Here is a 19,431-nt window from a genome sequence, read left to right as displayed (position 1 = left end):
TAAAAAATGAAAACCTAGTAGTACTTATTAGTCATTTTAAAGCACGTAATGCCAAGATACTTGAAAGAAAAGTAGGCAGAAATGTGAGAAGAGGCAGAAATGTGTACATAATGTGACAGTTTATTTCTTATAGAAATAGGTGTAGAATTAAATGGTGATCAAACACATGGAAACAAAAAAATACTTCCTTAAGTAATGTCTGGGTTATAGAGGACATGTTGGAGGATAATTTCAAAATAATGAAAATTCAAATTCTGTGCAAGCAAATTTATGTGATGATAAACAGTACTATAAAGAAAAAAACCTCTGTATTGGGGATAAGATTGGAAATACATGTTTTCTTTTTTTAAGGGATTTGTGGTTAGAATTTAGAAAAAACAAAAGAAATCAAAATGAAATAAAAAAAAACCAAGCATGAATGACAAAAATTTGAAAAATATATGAAACCATTAATTGTTTCTTATAGATTAAGTTGGTAAAGTGTCAGCTCAGTTGTAAAAGTACAATTAGTAAATTTATAATTGGAGATATATGAAATAGGTCAATTAGATTTGAAAGGAGTTATCTGTCAGCTTGATGCTAAAAACTTAATTACCAGTATCAAAATGTCTGTCTCCTTATAGAGATAAGTTATAAAACTGACATTTAAAAGAGAATATGTCCAGTCTGGTTATGAGAAATTTATTTAATCCACAAATTGTCAAAAATAACCAATTAAAATGTCATTTGCTTGTGATGGCTTTCCTGAGACTTTTCCGTACTATCAAAGGACAAATCCAAAGTATATACATCCAAATACATTCCAAAGTACAGATGACAATAGCAGGATACCCAATTCATTTGCTGAAGCAAATGGAATTTTTCATTAAAAAAATAAAAAAGCAAGATAACAAAGAAATTTAGGAGATTTTTGTTTATGAACATAGATGCAAAAATACTAATAAAATCTTAGAAAAATTGATTAGAGAAATACTTGGAAGAATTTCTAAAATAATTCCAGAATTACAAAGTTGATTTAACTGCTGCAAAACACATTACATTAATAACAAACAATAAAGTTGTATATCACTGTAATATGCACCAAAAAGGCATTTGAAAAAATTCAATTTCTATTTCTAATTAAAACTTAAAAAAAAATCTTTTTAGAAGTATGCTTTAGAAGAAAGAATCATAAGACCTCAGAATATTAGAGCTATATGGGGCCATACAAGTGATTAAATTCTGGCCCCATGTTTTACAGATGAAAAAGCATAGCTAGGGAGATTAAATGACTTACCTGAGGTCACTGAGCTTGACGGTAGGTCTTTTGACTACTGGTCGAGCTCGTTGTTATCCATTACTTTCCTTAAAAATGGAAACAAGGGTGCTGTCATTTCCAGTATTTAACATTATATAAAGGAAAGGATCTTGGAAGTAATGAATCCAATCCATTTACCCCTGCTAGGCCATCTCTGGTAAGTCCAACCAGCTGGTTGTCTAGCTTCTGCTTGAATGCTTCTAATGTTTGGAGAATCCTTTACTTAGGGATGCTGGCCATTTTGGAAGGCTCTACTTCTTGAAAGATGGTTCTGTGTACTGAATCAAAATCTGCCTTTCTGGACCATCCTGGAATTGTCAGACCAGTAGCTTCCACGGTAGGATGTGCACAAGGCCATCCTTGGAGGTAAGGAGAGAAAATAGGAAAATATCTATGTATGCTTATTTTTTATCTTAAAAAGAGAAAATCAGCTTTTGCTCATATTTAAAATATGGCTTGATATGAGACTATGTGACATACCTATCATTAAGCAGGGGTGATATTAAAAATGAAAAAAGCTGTGGCTGAGGCATTAACCAATCAGACTGAATGATGGTCAAAAGCAACTTGGTCCAAAATCAGCTCTGCACACTAGATAGCTGAGGGGAAACTGGAAATAACTCAATTTAAGTTGATGGTGGTTTGCTGCATTGCAGTTTTATCTGTGTGTGGTTAAGTGGATTTAAGGCTTATCAAATAATTCTTGTGAATAATCACAGATTGAAGATATTATAATAAAGCAACCACAAGTGAGCAAGTAGAAAATGATAGAGTGCTTTCCTTAACCTCCCACTAATCTGTCCTTTCAAGATAAAGATACCATTTTAACAGTGAATGAGAAAGCGACTGCTATTCCAAAGGAATTAATTTTATGGAGAGGGTATTTTGAAAACTAATACTTGGGAGTGTTTTCACCATTAAATGATTGCCAAAAACCAGATATCTATAAAAACTTACTTTTATACATTTAATAGTTAGAAATATTCTACCCTATAAAAATATTCCAACAAGGATCATTTCCATATGTTTAATTTGTTAAACATATCAAAATACAACACCTTCCTATTAATATTTAACAACTAATTGACATCTAGAAAGGTTGTTCTTGGAAGATGTGATTGAAAAATTAGAATAATTTAGTAAATCTTCCACTTGGATATCTTTTCACTTGGAACCCCATTATCTCCTTACTATCCTGATGAATAGAAATGCTTGTTACAACCACAAAAGGAAATAAAATATGTGAGTGTAGGAGTGGAATAAAAAATAGATTAAAATTTTTTTCTACAAGATGAAATGACGACACCTAGAAAACAAGTAAGTTGATGAAAAAATACTAGAGGTTAAAAATGAACTTAGCAAAGTTGCTTTCTTAAATACAATTCAAAATAGACTGAGAACAGTTACATATTGTGTGATTCCATCGCTATGACATTCTGAAAAAGGAGAGAATAGGTCTGTGGTTGTTTAGGAGCTAGGGGTGGGGGAATTTACTAAAAGGGGGCACGAAAAAACTTCTGGTTGAGAGAATCGTGATTGTGGTCATGCATGCGCTTGTTAGAATCCACAGAACTGTACACTTTATAAAGAAAGGTGAATTTTCCTGAATGTAAATTATAGCTCCATAAACCTGACTGTAAAAGGTAGATTAAGAAAAGGTGATCTCATTCCACAAAGGGACAAAAATCAATATATATATGTGTTCGTTTCGGTCGAATGCGAGATTTATAAAATGAAAATCATAGTGGAGTAATAAAGGAAGATACTAATTCATAGTAACAGCCTCTTCTTGGCTGGAAGGACCGAACACAGCCAAGATGACACTGAGCCCAGCAGGGCCAGAGCATCAGGTACAGACAGGTGACAGGACTGCGCCGAGCGTCGCGCTGAGGCGGCGGTTGGGTCCCGACCCGGCGGGGCGGGGCCGGCCAGCTCAGCGGCGGGGATCAGGCCTGCCTGCCCCGGGGCGGGGCCTCGGGAGCACCGGGCTGGCTGCGGCGGGGGACCCAAGTCCTAGAGTCCGGAGACCGAGGAGGAGACAGTGAGTGCGGCCCCTCGCCTCCCCATCCGCCCTCAGGGCAGGCCCTCTGCCCCTAACCCTGTTCCCCTCACCCCGCTACTATCACCACCACTAGCGGTCCCCGCCTGCCCCTCAACCCTCAACTACCCCTCCGCCCCGGGGCTCCCTTCCCCCACGCCCGTGCTCAGCGCCCTCGCCTTTCAGCTACCATTTTCCCCTCCCGGCAGTGGCCACCCAGCGCGAGGCTGAGATCCGGAAGGATGTGCAGGTGACAGCAGCAGGGCCTGGAGTGGCCGAGGTGCAGCCTGGGTTGAGTGGGGGCATTAGGCCTTTGGAAGCCCAGCCTGGCCCGGGTGTCTGTCCCCCAGGATCCCTGGGGTGGGGGCAGGGCGGGGCCTGGGCTGAGAGTTCTGAGGGAGCAAAGGCCAGCGGACTTGGGTGGATTGGAGTGGAGTTGGTGGCGCGCATAGGAGACTTGGCCCTGCAGACACCAGCTCTGGCTCTTCTTTCCCCACCCCTCACCCTACCCTTGGCCCCTGGGCCAGACCTACTACGGGCAGGTGCTGAGGAAATCAGCGGACCTCCAGACCAATGCCTGTGTCACTGCAGCCGGGCCGGTCCCCAGGCACATCCGGGAAGCTCTGAAAAATGTACACGAGGAAGTATCCTTGAGGTGAAGTTCCCTGTGCTGCCTCCAGGAAGACCCACACAGCAGCTTTCTCAAAAGATAGTGATGCAGGTCACTAGGGAATTAACCTGTCTCCCCCAACCCATGAGGCTTGCCTTGTCTATCATAAAACTGGTAAAGCACAACACTGATCATCTTATTGCTCTGTTTAAGAACGTCCAGTGACTCCCCCACACTCCTTTACTAGAAGGATACATTCACACTCCTTGGACCTGACATTCAAGGCTGTCCAAACTGGCCCTCCCTTCCTAACCAACCTTGGCTCCCTCTGATGCACAATACTGCTCTAGCCAGACCTTTCCCTTCTCCTGCCGTCAGCACTACCAAGGTGATTTCTGCCTGCCCAGATGCAGGTGTCAATCTAGAATGCCTTCTGTCTCCTTTCTACCTTCCACATCCTGCCCATCCAATACCTCACTAATGTCCTACTTTCTTGGTGAAGCCTTCTCTAATCCTTGAGCACCCCTTTCCCAAACCACTACAGTGCTTACTGCCTGTGCCGCTCAGTTTGTCAGTAAATCATGGGAAATGTTTTCTCTGCTTGTGTTTTACCTCCCCAGTTAAATACACTTAGGGGGTAGAATTCTTGTTTTACATTTCTCCCTCAATAACTAGCAAGTCCTGGACCTGCATTAGATGCTCAGTTAATGCCTAACAAATATTGTAGTTGGTTTATTTGTCTTAGAACCTGGTACAGGTGCCCATCAATACAATGGTAAACAAAGCAGATATTCATGGAGCTTCTAGTGCTGTGGGGGAGACTAAGCACCTAAAAAGAAACTGAATGAATAATAGAAGGAAGGAAGGAAAGGAGAGAGGGAGGGAGGGAGGAAGGGGTTGTAAGATTCAGTGGTTCCATATCTTCTAGTCTCTAGAGGGGAAAAAAATATGTGTATATTTTCTATTTCCCAGGTATTATGGCTGTGGTCTGGTCATCCCTGAGTGTCTGGAAAACTGCTGGATTTTGGACCTGGGTAGTGGAAGTGGCCGAGATTGCTATGCACTTAGTCAGCTGGTTGGTGAAAAGGGACATGTCACTGGAATAGACATGACAGAAGGTCAGGTGAGGCAATTATTTCAAAACCCAGGAGGAAAAATTCTGAAAAGCATTTTTTTAGAGATAAAGTTCTTTGCATGTGACTCTTCAAGGATAATTTCAGAAGGCTGCTGAAGGCAATGCTCATTTGTGCCACTACTGCTTCCTGACCTGGAAACTGAGAACTCTGATAATTAGGGGCTTTTCTGGTAAAAAACACAGAGTCAGAGGTTTGATCTGATATATGAATATCATGATAACTAAATAGAGTTTGGTCTTTTCCTTCTTTCTGCCATCTGTCATGAAAGATTTTCTTATTAAGTGAAGAGCTTATTCAGGCGAAACCCATGAACCCAGTGGGGAGTTTATGGCCACTGAGCTGTCCCACACTGTAGTATATCCTCCACGCCAAGATGAACCTTGTTTACTTACCCAAAATAGTCTGGGGGAAGTATATTCCATTAGTAATAGGGAACTTTAGGGAAAAAGTAATGTATTAAAAATTTTTAATGATCAAATTGATATTTTTCTTCCTTTAGGTAGAAGTGGCTAAGAAGTACATGAACTATCACATGGAAAAATACGGCTTCCGGGCACCCAATGTGACTTTCATTTATGGCTACATAGAGAAATTGGGAGAGGCTGGAATCAAGAATGAGAGTTATGATATTGTTATGTAGGTCTATAGCCTCACTGTTATGAATATAGCCCCTTTCCTATTAAACACACAAATGTCACCACTTTTTCCTGAACTGACTCTCATTTAGGGTGTTACACGAAGCTTAGCATGACTTAATAAAGAGAAGGAACTGGTCTGAGGCGCTTGTAGCCCACCAGCCCGCAGAACACACTAGCCCAAGGGAGAACTTATTTTGAACTTAACCGTGGTTTACCAATGAGCCCCAAAGACCAGCAAGACCACTGAGTCTGCTCATATAATATACTCTGACCTGTTATCTTTAGTATTATTTTCATAGCAAATTATAGGATTCTGTGTTTTTGTTTTTCCTTTGAGTTGTCATCAAATCATGCCCAGTGACAGCCTTAATAAAGCTGCCTTTGAGGAACTTAGTCTATTTACATGTGATAACGGAAATGCCTTGGGCAGTAGGCATCTAGTCCCAGGTCATTTTGTTGCATAGTGAACATCAGGGCAGAAACAAATAAGAAGCACGCCTTATTTTTTTTTTTTGTTCTGTACAGTTAAACTTGCTAACAGTTTATTGAGATTTTAAACACTCAGTGCCTCTCCCTTATCTTGGGGAAAAGTTGAGCGTAGGGAAGCGAGGACAGAGGTGGGAAGGATGAGGTAGCTTAGACAAAATGGTGGGAGCCATCTTTAGGGACCAGAAGGATTTGAAGGTCTCTAAGTGGTGTGCAGATTTGCTTGACATTCTGTCTGTTCTTTTTCAGATCAAACTGTGTCATTAACCTTGTACCTGACAAACAACGAGTGCTGCAGGAGGTGTATCGAGTACTAAAGGTGAGGAGAGGGAGACACGTGGTCTGTAAACATGGGATCTGTCCTGTTCTTGTCCCCTTGAGCTGAGAGTTCAAACTCTTAATTTATCCACTAAATTGAAAAGAGTGGCAAAAAGGGGACGTGACAGGAATACCCTCTATGGACTCCTGTTCCTTTCAGGTTGTAAAAGGTAGTAAATCTGAGAGTCACGATTGTGACTGAACATGGTAAATATTTGCTTTGTTGGCTGTTTCTCCTCCTGCCTGCTGCTGTATGTAGCATCAGCAGAGCTGCAGGAACCTTTGGACTGACTACTAAGGTTATTTTGAATATTCTTTTCTAGCATGGACAGTGTTTCTCAGGGCTCCTTATTTTGTATCTGTCAGGATGCTTGATCTTTGGGAAGTTAAAGAAGATGGAACTTTTACCTTAACTACTCTCTAAAAACTTGCAGGACTCTACACCCTCCATATGTATCATGAGATGTGTCTCTTTCTGATGGAAGATGGAAGATTCTGAGATTTCTGTGAGCCATTTTATAGACCAGCTCACGTGCTTGTAGAAGGTAGACACTATTGTAGATTCTAGATGTCCATGCTCCTGAAATTAGCTAAATAAAATCTGAAAATCACTCATATGCCTGAGATTTTCAGGGTGATTATTTTGAAAATATAATGTGTTATTATAAAAATAAATAACAACATTACAAAGGCTGTGTACTTTTTAAGGAAGAAGAGTTTATGAATACTGTTTACTTCTTCTGTTAGTTCTGTAACAACCTGGGGCTGCATTTGGCTCAGATTGGCTAAAAATTTAGGTAACCTGAATATTTTTTATTTAGGAGAGAGACACTCTTGTAGAGCTATTTTATTACTATTGGAAAGGGCACTGAAAAAAACCTTGGCAGTTGGCTATTGATTGTAACTAGGAGGCAGCTGTTATTTGTTCAAAAAGTGTCAGCTCAAGAATGTCTGTTGTTTTTTTAAAAATTGATTTTATCCCTCATTCCTTTCTTGGCTATCTGGAACCAATGTCATCTTTAACCTTGTTTGGACTAATTCTGCTGTTTCAGCATGGAGGAGAGCTGTATTTCAGTGACGTCTATGCTAGCCTTGAATTGCCAGAGGAAATCAGGACACACAAAATATTATGGGGTAGGGGTGTTCTTTTGTTTTATTTTGTTTTAAGGCAGATGCATGTTCAAGTATAGCGCTCCATCCTGCTAATATCCAGGCTGAGCTTTGTGATGTGGGAACATGTGGGATTAGGTCAGGAGCCTGAGGTTCTGTTCCTCCTCTGACACTCAAATCTGGTATGATCTTGGAGAAGTTAATTAATCTCTTTGAATCATTGTTTTCCAGACTGTAAAATGTGGGTAACAATTCAGTCTTTCTTATAGGGCTTTTATGAAGATTAGATGGGATAATAAATGTGAAAAGTTCTTTAAAAGCTCTAGTGTGAAAATGGGGGTAACTGTTCCAGAGCTGATCCCTCCTTAATTCCCTTCTGTCCTCATCATTGGCATGTTGTTGATTCCTTTACTGTCATTTTCATGGAGTCTCTGGATGTTGAGGAGATAAATTCCATGTGTGTGGTCAGTCTGGCTATGAAATCAAAAGTTCCTGCTTTTAAAATAAATTATGTTATTTTTTTCTTATTATACAATAAGAAAAGGATATTGTTTAAAAGTTGGAAAATACAAAAAGAAAAAGAAAAAAATTGCTACTAATTATATAATCCAGCAGTAATGTTTTCATTAATACCATTGCCTAATCAATTATACAGAAGAGTAGTTCCCTTAATATCTGGTTGTATTGGTTGGTCTGTGATTTTTCTGTTTTTAGGTGAGTGCCTGGGTGGCGCTTTGTACTGGAAGGACCTTGCTATCCTTGCCCAAAACGTTGGCTTCTGCCCTCCACGTTTGGTCACTGCCAATCTCATTACAGTTCAAAATAAGGAACTAGAAAGTGTGATCGGTAAGAAACAGCAGCAGGGACTATTACAACTGCACCCTGAATGGTTCAAACTCAGTGATTAGCAAGTGTCTACGGAGTGAGTCTCATCAAGGAAACTTTGTGTTATCTGGAAGTGTCCACCCTGTCCCCTGTTTAATGGCAACTTCCCAAAGTTTGATATTTAATAAAGCACTTCGAAGTTATTCAGTAAATAGAGTGAAGTGCCCAGAAAGAGAATTGATGGCCTGCAAAGAAGAAAATCATCTTTATAACCTGTGCAGCCTTCATCTCCTGAGCAAAGCAATAGCCGTTAAGAGTCCTGGAGATGAACCACGAGTATATTCTGTTTTTAGGTGACTGTCGTTTTGTTTCTGCAACATTTCGCCTCTTCAAGCTCCCTATGACAGGACCAACTGAAAGATGCCAAGTTACTTACAATGGAGGAATCACAGGACATGAAAAAGGACTGGTATTTGATGCGAATTTCACATTTAAGGTAAATAAAAATTTCCACAACTTTCAGTATTCTTTCTAATCTTACCCTTGTTCCAGGAACCTTTCTTTTGAGGAAAATTTTATTTATTTATTTATTTATTTATTAATTATTGAGGTATAGTTGATTTATAATGTTATGTTAGTTTCTTGTGTACAGCATAGTGATTCAGTCCATACATATATATATATATATATACACATTTACGTATTCTTTTTCATTATAGGTGATTACAAGCTATTGAATATAGTTCCCTGTGCTGTACCGTAGGACCTTGTTGTTTATTATCGAGAATTATTTCTTTAGCAAAATTTTATTTAAAAGACCGATACTTACTGGGTGTCAGGCATTGCTTTATATAACCCCAGTATCTGAAGGGGTACAAGCAGAGTTATCTGATAGGAGCAGGGATTGGACAGCTCAGAATCTCCTATGCTCACTCCTGGTTCCCAAGGTGTGGGCCCTTTGTACACCTCCCAGGCACCTGGACTCAAGGAAATACACCTTAAAAACCACTAGTCCAAAGCCCCCTTTTTAGCAATAAAGAAGTTGAAACTCAGCAGTGGTTTTCCACATCTACCTCTGAGCAGACTAGACACCAGAGCAATAGGTATCCTTTTGCATTGTCACCAAAGAAAAGTGATTATGACCCGGGTCAGTTCTGTTTGGAAGTAAGCATGAAGCTAGCAGCAGGGTCTGAACATAAGAAAATACCCTATCAAAAGGTATCATCTTTTATCTTGAGATGCTGCTCAGTAGTAAAAGTTCTGGGCATTTTCTTTCTCTTGAGACTAAAGTGGCATTTCTTAGTATGTATTTTTCATGTTACCCTTCAGAAAGGTGAAACTGTTGAAGTAGATGAAGAAACAGCAGCTATCTTGAAGAATTCACGATTTGCCCAAGATTTTCTGATCAGACCAATTGGAGAGAAGTTGCCAACACGTGGAGGCTGCACTGCTTTACAAGCAAAGGTTTGTTTGGCTTTCAATTTCCTACCATCAGAGAACCATTTAAAAAATCATTACGCTTGCCACAGACCACTAAAGCAAGAAACAAATCATTATTCTTTTAGTTGGCCACCATAATTTATTTCTAGCATTTTTGTATCTATAGAATGATTTGAATTAATTTCATAGCTTCATTTTTCCAAAGCTGAGAGTAACTCAGAGATTTATAACTTGGTGCAGCCAGGAATGGACTTTAGGGTATCCATGAACCCCTTAAAATTATATGCATGGGAATATTTTCTCAGGAAAGGATCTGTTACTTTCATCAGGTTCCCAAAGGGGTACAGATACAAAAAAGGTTGCATTACCTTGGAAAAAATTATTCAGATTATACATATATAAGAGAGAGAGAGATAGTCAAATTGTCCTCCAGAAAGTTTGTACCAGTCTACATGCCTACCAGCAGTGTATGAGGATACCTTTCCCTTACACTCTCACTAATAGCAGGTATTTTAAAAAGATTTGCTTATCTGATAAGAAGAAAATAATCTGTTGTTTTGTTTTACGTATCTTGAACTTTTTGGCATGTTTATCGGCCATTTATGTTTTGTCCACTGTGATCTTCCTATGTAATTCCTTTGACCATTCTTTATTAGAGTGATACTTGTGTTTTTTAAATTGCTCTATATTATCTATTATATGTTACAAATGGTTTTTCTTAGCATGTCATTTATCTTATTTGCTTTTTTCCCTGAATAGATGTTTTCAATTTTTATGTGGTTATTTCCTTTATGGTTTCTGGCTCTGATGTTAAAATTAGAAAGACCTGCTCCATGTGAACATTAGAAATTTACATATATTTTCTAGTACTTTTAAAATATTGAGGTAAAATGTATATAACATAAAATTCACTATTTCAGCCATTTTAATGTGTGCAGTTTAGCAGCTTTTAGTACATTTACAGGGTTGTGCAATCATTACTACTATCTAGTGCCAGAAAAATTTCATCACCCCAAAAAGAAATCCTATACCCATTAAGGAGTCATTCCTCAATCTCCCCTCTCCTCCACCCCTGGCAATAACTAATCTGCTTTCTGTCTCGAGATTTGCCTATCCTGGACGTTTCATATAAGTGGAATCATATACTACATGGCCTTTTTTGTCTTGCTTCTTTTACTTAATGTAATATATTCAAGGTTTATCCATACAGCAGTACTTCATTCCTTTTTGTGGCTGAATAATATTCCCTTGTATGGATATACCACATTTAAAAATCCATTCATCAATTGATAGATGTTTAGGTTGTTTCCATTTTTTGGTTATTGTGAGTAGTGTTGCTATATGTATATGTGCCTCATGCACTTGTTTGAGTAATTGTTTTCAGTTCTTTTGGGTCTATACCTTGGAGTGGAATTGTTGGGTCATATGGTAATTCTTTGTTTAACTTTTTGAAAATCACCAAACTGTTTTCCACATTGGCTGCACCATTTTATATTCCTACCAGCAATGTGCAAGGGTTTCAGTTTCTCTACATCTTTTCCAACACTTCTTATTTTCTGTTTTGATTAGAGCCATCCTAATTGGTGGGAAGTGGTACCTCAATGTGGTTTTGATTTGCATTTCCCTAATGACTAGTGATGTTAAGCATCTTCTCATGTGCTTTTGACTGTTTGTATGATTTCTTCACCATTTGTATATTTTCTTTGGAGAAATGTCTCATCCTTTGCCTATTTTTAAATTGGGTTGTTTCTCTTTTGATTATACAGTTGTAAGAGTTCTTTAGATATTCTGGACACTAGACCTTTATCAGATACAAGATTTGCAAAAACTTCTCCTATTCTGTGTATTGTCTTTTCACTCTCTTAATATTGTCCTTTAATGCACCAAAGGTTTTAATTTTGATCAAGTCCAGTTCATCTATTTTTTCTTTGGTTGCTTGTGCTTTGGGTATTGTAGCTAAGAATGTATTCCTTAATCCAAGGTCGTCATGAAGATCCTTCTGGTACTTTCATGGTTTGTTTTTCACATTTACATTTTTATTCCATCTGTAATTCATTTTAGCATAAATATTGAGGTAGAGTGTGACTATTTTTCCAAATACTAACTAGCTCAAATTTTTCTACTCATTTATTAAATAATTTCCCTGTTTTGAAATGCTACTTTCTATCATATCTAATTTCTTAAATGTATATTTGAGCGAGTATTCCTCTGTATTCTAAAATGAGTATTTTCTAAAATATCTTAGGTTCATATTTAGAATTATTCTAGTAACTGAAATATTGGTGTAGCATTTTTTTCCCTTGAACCTATTTCTGTTGTTTTTTTTTTAAATTGAAGTATAGTCAGTTACAATGTGTCAATCTCTGGTGTATGCTATAGTATTTTTAAAAGCATTTTATCATAATTTATCTCAGGTCACCTCTCACAACCACCCTATGCAGAGATGAATAACTAGTTATAACAGATATTAATATCTCTCTTTCTCTTATTTATTTTTACCTTTTCCCCATTCATGCTGTTGTAATTATTTGATTAATCTATTCATTAATTTATAATATTTTATTATTTAGAACAGGCTTGGTGTTGGATTTCAAGTCTCTTTTGTCTTACAGACCTAACATTTACCAAAGTCATTACAGTGAAGTACCTCAAGGCACTGAGTGTTGGAAGCCCAGGAGAATAAGCTGGGGCGGGATGGTGGCAGAGCGTGGGGTTTAAGTACATGGCCTTAGAATCAGGTAGACTGGGGTCAAATCTTTGGCCCTGACACTTATGTGTGACCTAAGCCTCCTAAACCCTTAGTTTCCTCATGTGTATTGGAGAGGTAATAATCCCTTTTTCCCTCAGACTGTGAGAATCAAATGGAATGATATGCATAAATGTTAACCCAATGCCTGGCACATGATACCTACTCAAGAAATAGAAGTGGTTATGGTTATGGATTTGTCTTAAGATTCTTGGTCTCTTGGAACCATGTTCTGTGTATTTGCATTCTGATCATCTTTGCAGGATTCTTTCCTCATTCTCTCGAACACCCTTTCTTCTGGATTCTCAGAATTTCTGGAATCTTTTCTCCATGAATTTTTGCTTTCCATTGTTTGTATTTTGTAGTAATTTTAGCTACATGGAGCAAACACTGGTAGACAAGTAACCCTGTGCCTTTTTCTCCTTTTGTTACCTCACAAGCAGTCTTTAAGAGCAAAGCTTATTTAGAGATCATGCTCCAAAATGATACATTTGTAGCTGAGGAAGTTTAATTGGAGACAAGAATCCTGGAGCCAAAAACCCTAATATGTTCTTATTTGGCCACTATTACCAGCATGAATCCAGCCCAAGATAAGTGCAGAAGCCACCTCTAGAGCTGGAACTTTCTTTGTTTTATTAAATTCTCAAGCACTCTGTATTGTCACTCTTCCTGTGTTTCTAAGAAGGTGATTTTTTTTTTTGGAAAGTAGAGATATGTGAATTCTGACTTTCTAGTCCATTGCATTTCAGGAATGCTATTGCTATTTTGAAACTCACGGTAGTTCACTGATAACTGGTCAGAATGAATGTTTATTTTGAAAGGTTTTCATCATTCTAATTCTTCCATACCTGGTTTCCTGGATCCTGGCACTAAAAGCTGTCAGAAAATAACAGTTACAAGTAAAAGGAGTCTCTCCCCCTCCACCCCCGACAACACTTACTGCAGGTGCACTCTGGCTGTGAAAACTGTAGTTAAATGAGTTTGTTTCTACAGAAGACCCTTTCCTTCCAGCGTAGGTCTCCTAGTGAGCAGCACATCACGTGCAGGAGGGTTCCTGACCTCAGGTAGGAGTTGGCAACACTCTGCATATTTGGACTGATTTATCCCAACAGTCTCCTTTCTGTCCTGCCTTATTTCTTTCAGCCCACTGATGCACAGATGTCTTTACATTCCCTTCAGCTTTGTAAAATGGGGATAATTGACACCAAGGAAGATTGAAAGAATGAAACAGCTGTGTGTCCTAGAGATTAAAACCTTGTGCTCTTGGGAGAAGACTCCTTATCTTTTTAATGGAAGACCTTAATGATACATTCCTGAGTACAATGAGCAGGTGGCATGTAGGGAATTGCTCATGTTTATGTCTTCCTATCAGTGGCTGCAACAGAGGAATGAAAGTACAGCTTCTCACTGAGGGTTGACTTGATAATGGCTATTTTCAAGAACCCTTCTTTTTCTTTTTTTCTCCTCCTCTTTTTTTTTTTTTTTAGTTCTTTTGGGGGGGTGGTAATTAGGTTTATTTATTTATTTATGTTTAGAGGAGGTGCTGGGGATTTAACCCAGGACCTCGTGCATGTTAAGCATGCACTCTACCACTGAGCTACACCGTCCCCCCTTCTTTTTTTAATCCTGACAAGCAAAGTGTATTTTGCTATTTAAAGAATTGCACTGCATCTGAAATGATGCATATAGGATGTGTGCTGTTCAATTAACAGTCATGGTAGTAATCACATGACAATAGTAGTAATAATATAGGAGACCTAGCCTTTATTGAACAGTTAATATGTTCAAGGCACCACATCACTGAGTCTTCACAATACTCCTTATACTCTTCATTTTACAGATGAAGAAATTGAGGCTCAGAGAGATTAATTTACTAATCCAAGGTAACAGCTGGAAAGCAGTGAATTTGAACCCATGTCTGATTCTAGAGCTCACATTCCTTTTTTTTTTTTTTAAATATTCTTTACTAAATTTTCTTTTTTTTTAAATTGAGGTATAGTCAGTTACAGTGTGTCAATCTCTGGTATACAGCATAATGTCCCAGTCATGCATATACATACATATACAGACATTTATTTGTTTTCATATTCTTTGAAGGGAATGTAGTTTGGTGCAACCGTTATGGAAAACAGAATGGAGATTCCTCAAAAAACTGTAAATAGACTTACCATATGCTCCAGTAATCCCACTCCTAGGCATATGTCTTGGAGGGAACTCAAATTCGAAAAGATACATGCACCCCAATGTTCACAGCAGCACTGCATACAATAGCCAAGACACGGAAACAACCTAAATGTCCACTGACAGAGGGCTGGATAAAGAAGTTGTGGTATATTTATACAGTGGAATACTACTCAGCCATACAAAGAATAAAATAATGCCATTTGCAGCAACAGTGATGGACCTGGAGATTGTCATTCTAAGTGAAGTAAGCCAGAAAGAGAAAGAAAAATACCATATGATATCACTCATATGTGGAATCTGAAAAACGAAAAAAGAAGACACGAATGAATTTATCCTCAAAACAGTAACAGACTCTCAGGCATAGTAAACAATCTTATGGTTACTGGGGGGAAGGGGGTGGGAAGGGATAAATTTGAGAGTTCGAGATTTGCAAATATTAACTACTACATATAAAAATAGATAAAAAACAAATTTCTTCTGTATAGCACAGGGAACTCTCGGTATCTTGTAATAACCTTTGGAGCTGACATTCTTAACCAATCTGCTCTACTGAGGGTCTCCATATTTATACTTTTGATAGAATCACAGGATGTTGGTGCTGGAAGGGACTGCTGCCTCTTATTTTGTTCCAGTCTTGAGAGCTTTTAGGGCTGGGAGCATGCATTTGGAAGTGATATTGACATTACTATCTCCTGTTGGTGGGGAGAACATGCGGTGGGAAGAAGAGTATGGAAAATCATTTTCCTGGGTGAAAAAGAGGAGAGGCTAACTCTTCCAACCAGGAATGCCAATGTGCTGCGAGGAGGAAATTCAATGGATGTGAAGGCCTGGTAGCAGCAACCAGTATAGCCAGCCTTCTCCTAGGCTCAGAGATCTCCTGTCAGATGCTCGTCTGCTGTTCGGTGGCCCAGGTCCAGGCAGACCTCTTCACTTTAGAAAGACAGAAACTGAGGGTCAGGGAGGCCAAGGCCACCAGTAAGTTATTTCAGTAAAGGGAGTGGTCCCTAAGACTGCAGTTCATCAGTGTAGGCTCTGTGCCTGTCTTGTACACCCTTCTATTTGCAGTGACCACCAATCAAAAATGACTGTCAATTTATGTTTAATGAATTCAGTTTCATTCTGTAAGGTGGCTTGTTCATACTCTGGACTTCTAACCTTTGTGCTTGGTTTTTTGCTGTCTCTACTGGCACTGCTGTTGGAGGCATCTCATTTGAATATGAAAGGAGGAAAAATAATGACTGTCTTATCTGTTAAAAATTCCACTTAGTCTGCCCTGAAATCCTGCTGGTCGTGGTGGCAATCTCAACATCGGCACTTACTAATGATAGTCTTGATCTCTGGGACTTACACGTGAGCAAGAGAAGAAAGGTTTTTCAGATTAGAGGAAGGGAAGGAGAGGAATTTCAGCATTTCAGTGTCTAAGTTCCAAAAAGTTCAAAGGCAAAAAAAAAAAGGGAATACCACAAAACAAAACAAAGCAAAGTCAGCTCTCCTGGCCCAGTAGGGACCACTTTTCAGAAGCTTTAAATGAAGTTTACTTTGAAAGTAGTGATACCTTGATTAGAAGCTTCAGGAGAAGACAGCCACCTTTATATCTGAGTGACTGATGCTACTCCCAGGACCCCACAGAATTGTAAAATTTTATCCCTCTTTGAGGAAAAGCAACCTAAATCAAACTGAAATATTAGTGTTTGGGTCCATCAAAACACCTTTAATTTGTCCTTTCATCCTGGTTTGTCTTTTGACAGGATATAATCACAGATCCATTCCAGCTTGCAGAAGAGTCTGACCATATGAAGTCCAGGTGTCCCCCTGATGCTGCTGGCGGCTGCTGTGACACAAAGAAATGCTGCAAAAACTACAACTGACTTCTACAAGTGAAGACACTGGGCAGGAGGCTAAGAAATGCGTCACTATGTCTTATCCTGCTCTTCCACATAGCACATACTTACAAGCAAGAATAAACGGCAAAACATCCACTGTATTCTATATTACTGATAAAAATAAATGAATTATTTTTACAAAGTACTAATTAAAGGTTCACAGCAAATCACCTAAAGACTAGTTAAGCAGTTTTTGTCTTGACTAATTCAAAGTTCTGGTGCCACTTAGTGGTCAGAAATGGAACTGAGAAGCAGTGGAAAAGCCTGGCCAATGGGCAAGAAAGGCTTCAGAAGTAACAGTTGGCCAAGGGTCTCAGACAAAACGTGCTCCTTCTGACCTGCATAGCACCTGTTGGACTTTTCAGCATGTTTGCTCATTAAACAAAATTCCTACTGAAATCTTGGTAATCCTGGGAAAAGACGGCCAAATTAAATTTGGTAGGAGTGCTCTTGAGGTAACTGGTCTTTTAAATTAAAGTTTTTTTTTTATTTGAGTGAAGAAACAAATGAATAATAATTTTTTGGACCCAGTTCACCCTAATGTATGACAGTATAATGAGTATCTGCAGTAAATCTTAACCAGATCAGAAAGAGTTTGATAATTTTTAAAAGATGAGCTAGGAGATAGAAAAATGGTGGTTTTTTTTTTTTTTTTTTCCTTTATAAGGTGTCCTGGTTAAACTTTTAGGAAGGTATTAGATTTAGTTCTAGTTTCTATAGTTAAAAGAAGAAGATTGAGGAATATTTCAAGGATGGTTACATCATTGAAAATTAAAAACATTAAGGAAAGTTTCAAGAATGATTAAATAAATTGAAGTCCAGTTGTACTTGAAGACTTTGTCAGGGGGACACAGAAAGGGGGACACACAAAAATATAAGCCATTATCCTTGTCATCAGGAGCCAAGAGTTCAGTTTTTTAGTAACAGCCTTCAAGGAATGAAGAATTTCAAGGAATGAAGAATTTCAAGGAATGAAGAATTTCAAGGAATGGAGAATTTTGATATAATCTTGACTAATTGCTCTGATCTCAGTGCAGAAAGAGCCAGGGGGAACTGGCATGGCCCGAGAGATTCTTTAGTTAGAGGTATGAGAATTTTTAGATCTTGTAGAACATTGGGATGAATTTCACAGGACAGACCCCTGTTTTAACAAAGCTTTTAAAAATGGAGAAATTGTCAGATTTCTGAGTCGGGTTCAGCTCTAGTCCCTAACTTACTATTACAAACCGAGGAAAGGACAGGTAGTATGTTTTAAGCCCAATACATATTTGTGACCTTGATTCTAAACAGTGCTTTCTTGGTTCTAAATTTCAATATCTACCCAATTGTACCCTACTTCAGTGACAGCATTAGTTAGAATGCTACAGCTGGGATTAAGCATACTTCACTAGGCACGAGTGCTCGAAGATCCTATGAGGGGAAATAATGAAAAAAAAAGTAGGGGGGGTGTTCTGGTTATTTCGTTTATTAGGCTTTTCTAAATTTAGGAGGAAGAGTTAGTAGCTTTTTGCTTGTCATTCTGAACTTCTCAGTTCCCCCAGAAGATGTTGAGTGATGAGACTGGGCTAGAAATTCACACTGTTCTTTTCCTAAGAATAACATACTTTATATACTAATTTCCAACAAAAGTGTACATCTTAAGAATCGCGTTTGATATAGAATCTAGAAAAGATATGTATTAAGACAATATAAAATGAAAGTAGATGTATTTTACCCAGGAACATGCCATAAAGTTATTTAAATATTAAGAATAGGTGAAATAGACAACTAGGAATGTGACCTTTTAAGAACTTTAAGAGGGAGAGGCAGTATGGAGTGATGATTAAGAGCCAAAAGCTGATGCCAAACGTTACAGTTTTTTTTCCCTTTCACCTCTGCCGCTTAGTATTTTGGCCTTGAGAAAATAATTTAACATCTCTGTGCCTTTGTTTCCTCATTTGTACGAAGTTCTTTGAAAGCGTGCGTAGCAGAGTTTAGATTATTTTTAGTTAAGATCTGTCTGGCTGCTGTGAGCATGTGATGTCAGGACCAGCTGAAGGCCGATGCTTCTTTTGCTGCTAGAATGTGGTTTAAAAAGCTGCCCTGTAGGTCTTTTGATAGGCTTACCTCCAGCATTTTATTATTACCATTTTTCAAATGTACAGAAAATTTTAAAGAATTGCAGCAATGACTCATTTACCTACCACCTCGTTTATATACTTGTGAACCTTCTGCAATCATTTAATACGTTTTAACATTTATATTTACTAACAGCAGAGCTACAGAAACAGAGACCTAATTCTTTTGTTGTCACAAACCCTTTTCAAAAGATGCTGGACTTAAAGAGTTTCAGGAGTAGATTTTTCTCTTAATTGATTGTTGTATCAAATAAAGTATTTTCAGTCCTTCATTATTACAGGGAGAGGATTTATTTTAAAGTCATGGAAGCCTGCAGAGGCTTTTCAGCTCACCAGCTGGGGGAGACCAGCAGTAACCTAAACAGGACCTCCACCCCACCCCACCTTCAGCCACACACGGCTTTAAAGGTCATGGCTTTGTGCCAAGGCAGCAGCAGAACCCTCCTCTAACTGACTCTTGGCCTTTCTTTGGATGGCTCCAGGGAAGCAGCCAAGGTCCTAAGTAGGTCTGCCTTATTAGGTTGGGAGGTCCTACTACATGAGTCCAGCCAGGAATGTGAACCTATCAATCCATCCTTTTGTAAAACAAAGAATGTTGTTCAT

The 19,431-nt window shown here is 38.5% G+C and overlaps 1 protein-coding gene across 3 annotated transcripts; it reads left to right on the top strand.

The window, feature by feature from the left end:
- Positions 1-3,099: 3,099 nt before the first annotated feature.
- On the top strand, positions 3,100-16,881 carry AS3MT (arsenite methyltransferase). Of its 3 annotated transcripts, XM_074373702.1 has the most exons (11): positions 3,206-3,338; positions 3,545-3,585; positions 3,863-3,990; positions 4,918-5,068; positions 5,581-5,717; positions 6,455-6,524; positions 7,576-7,657; positions 8,348-8,479; positions 8,812-8,954; positions 9,788-9,922; positions 16,577-16,881. In XM_074373702.1, coding segments are annotated over exons 1-11 (1,140 nt in total). In that variant the 5' UTR covers positions 3,206-3,337; the 3' UTR covers positions 16,697-16,881. The 3 variants fall into 3 exon arrangements, with proteins under 3 accessions (XP_074229802.1, XP_074229804.1, XP_074229803.1); XM_074373701.1 differs by lacking the exons at positions 3,545-3,585; positions 3,863-3,990 and having other exon boundaries at positions 3,100-3,338; XM_074373703.1 differs by lacking the exons at positions 3,545-3,585; positions 3,863-3,990; positions 8,348-8,479 and having other exon boundaries at positions 3,100-3,338.
- Positions 16,882-19,431: the final 2,550 nt, after the last annotated feature.

The sequence above is a fragment of the Camelus bactrianus genome, chromosome 11 (genome assembly GCF_048773025.1).
Source record: "Camelus bactrianus isolate YW-2024 breed Bactrian camel chromosome 11, ASM4877302v1, whole genome shotgun sequence".
Classification (NCBI taxonomy): Eukaryota; Metazoa; Chordata; class Mammalia; order Artiodactyla; family Camelidae; genus Camelus; species Camelus bactrianus.
The sequence above is the reverse complement of the archived record's forward strand: the minus strand, read 5'-3'. Positions and strand labels throughout refer to the sequence as shown.

Bases quoted from the DNA above. Each gene is read 5' to 3' on its own strand.
- AS3MT (XM_074373701.1), top strand. From the start codon at position 3,115: ATGACACTGAGCCCAGCAGGGCCAGAGCATCAGGTACAGACAGGTGAC. The intron at 3,339-4,917 runs GTGAGTGCGGCC...TCTATTTCCCAG, and splicing joins CGGAGACCGAGGAGGAGACA to GTATTATGGCTGTGGTCTGG. The intron at 8,955-9,787 runs GTAAATAAAAAT...GTTACCCTTCAG, and splicing joins ATGCGAATTTCACATTTAAG to AAAGGTGAAACTGTTGAAGT.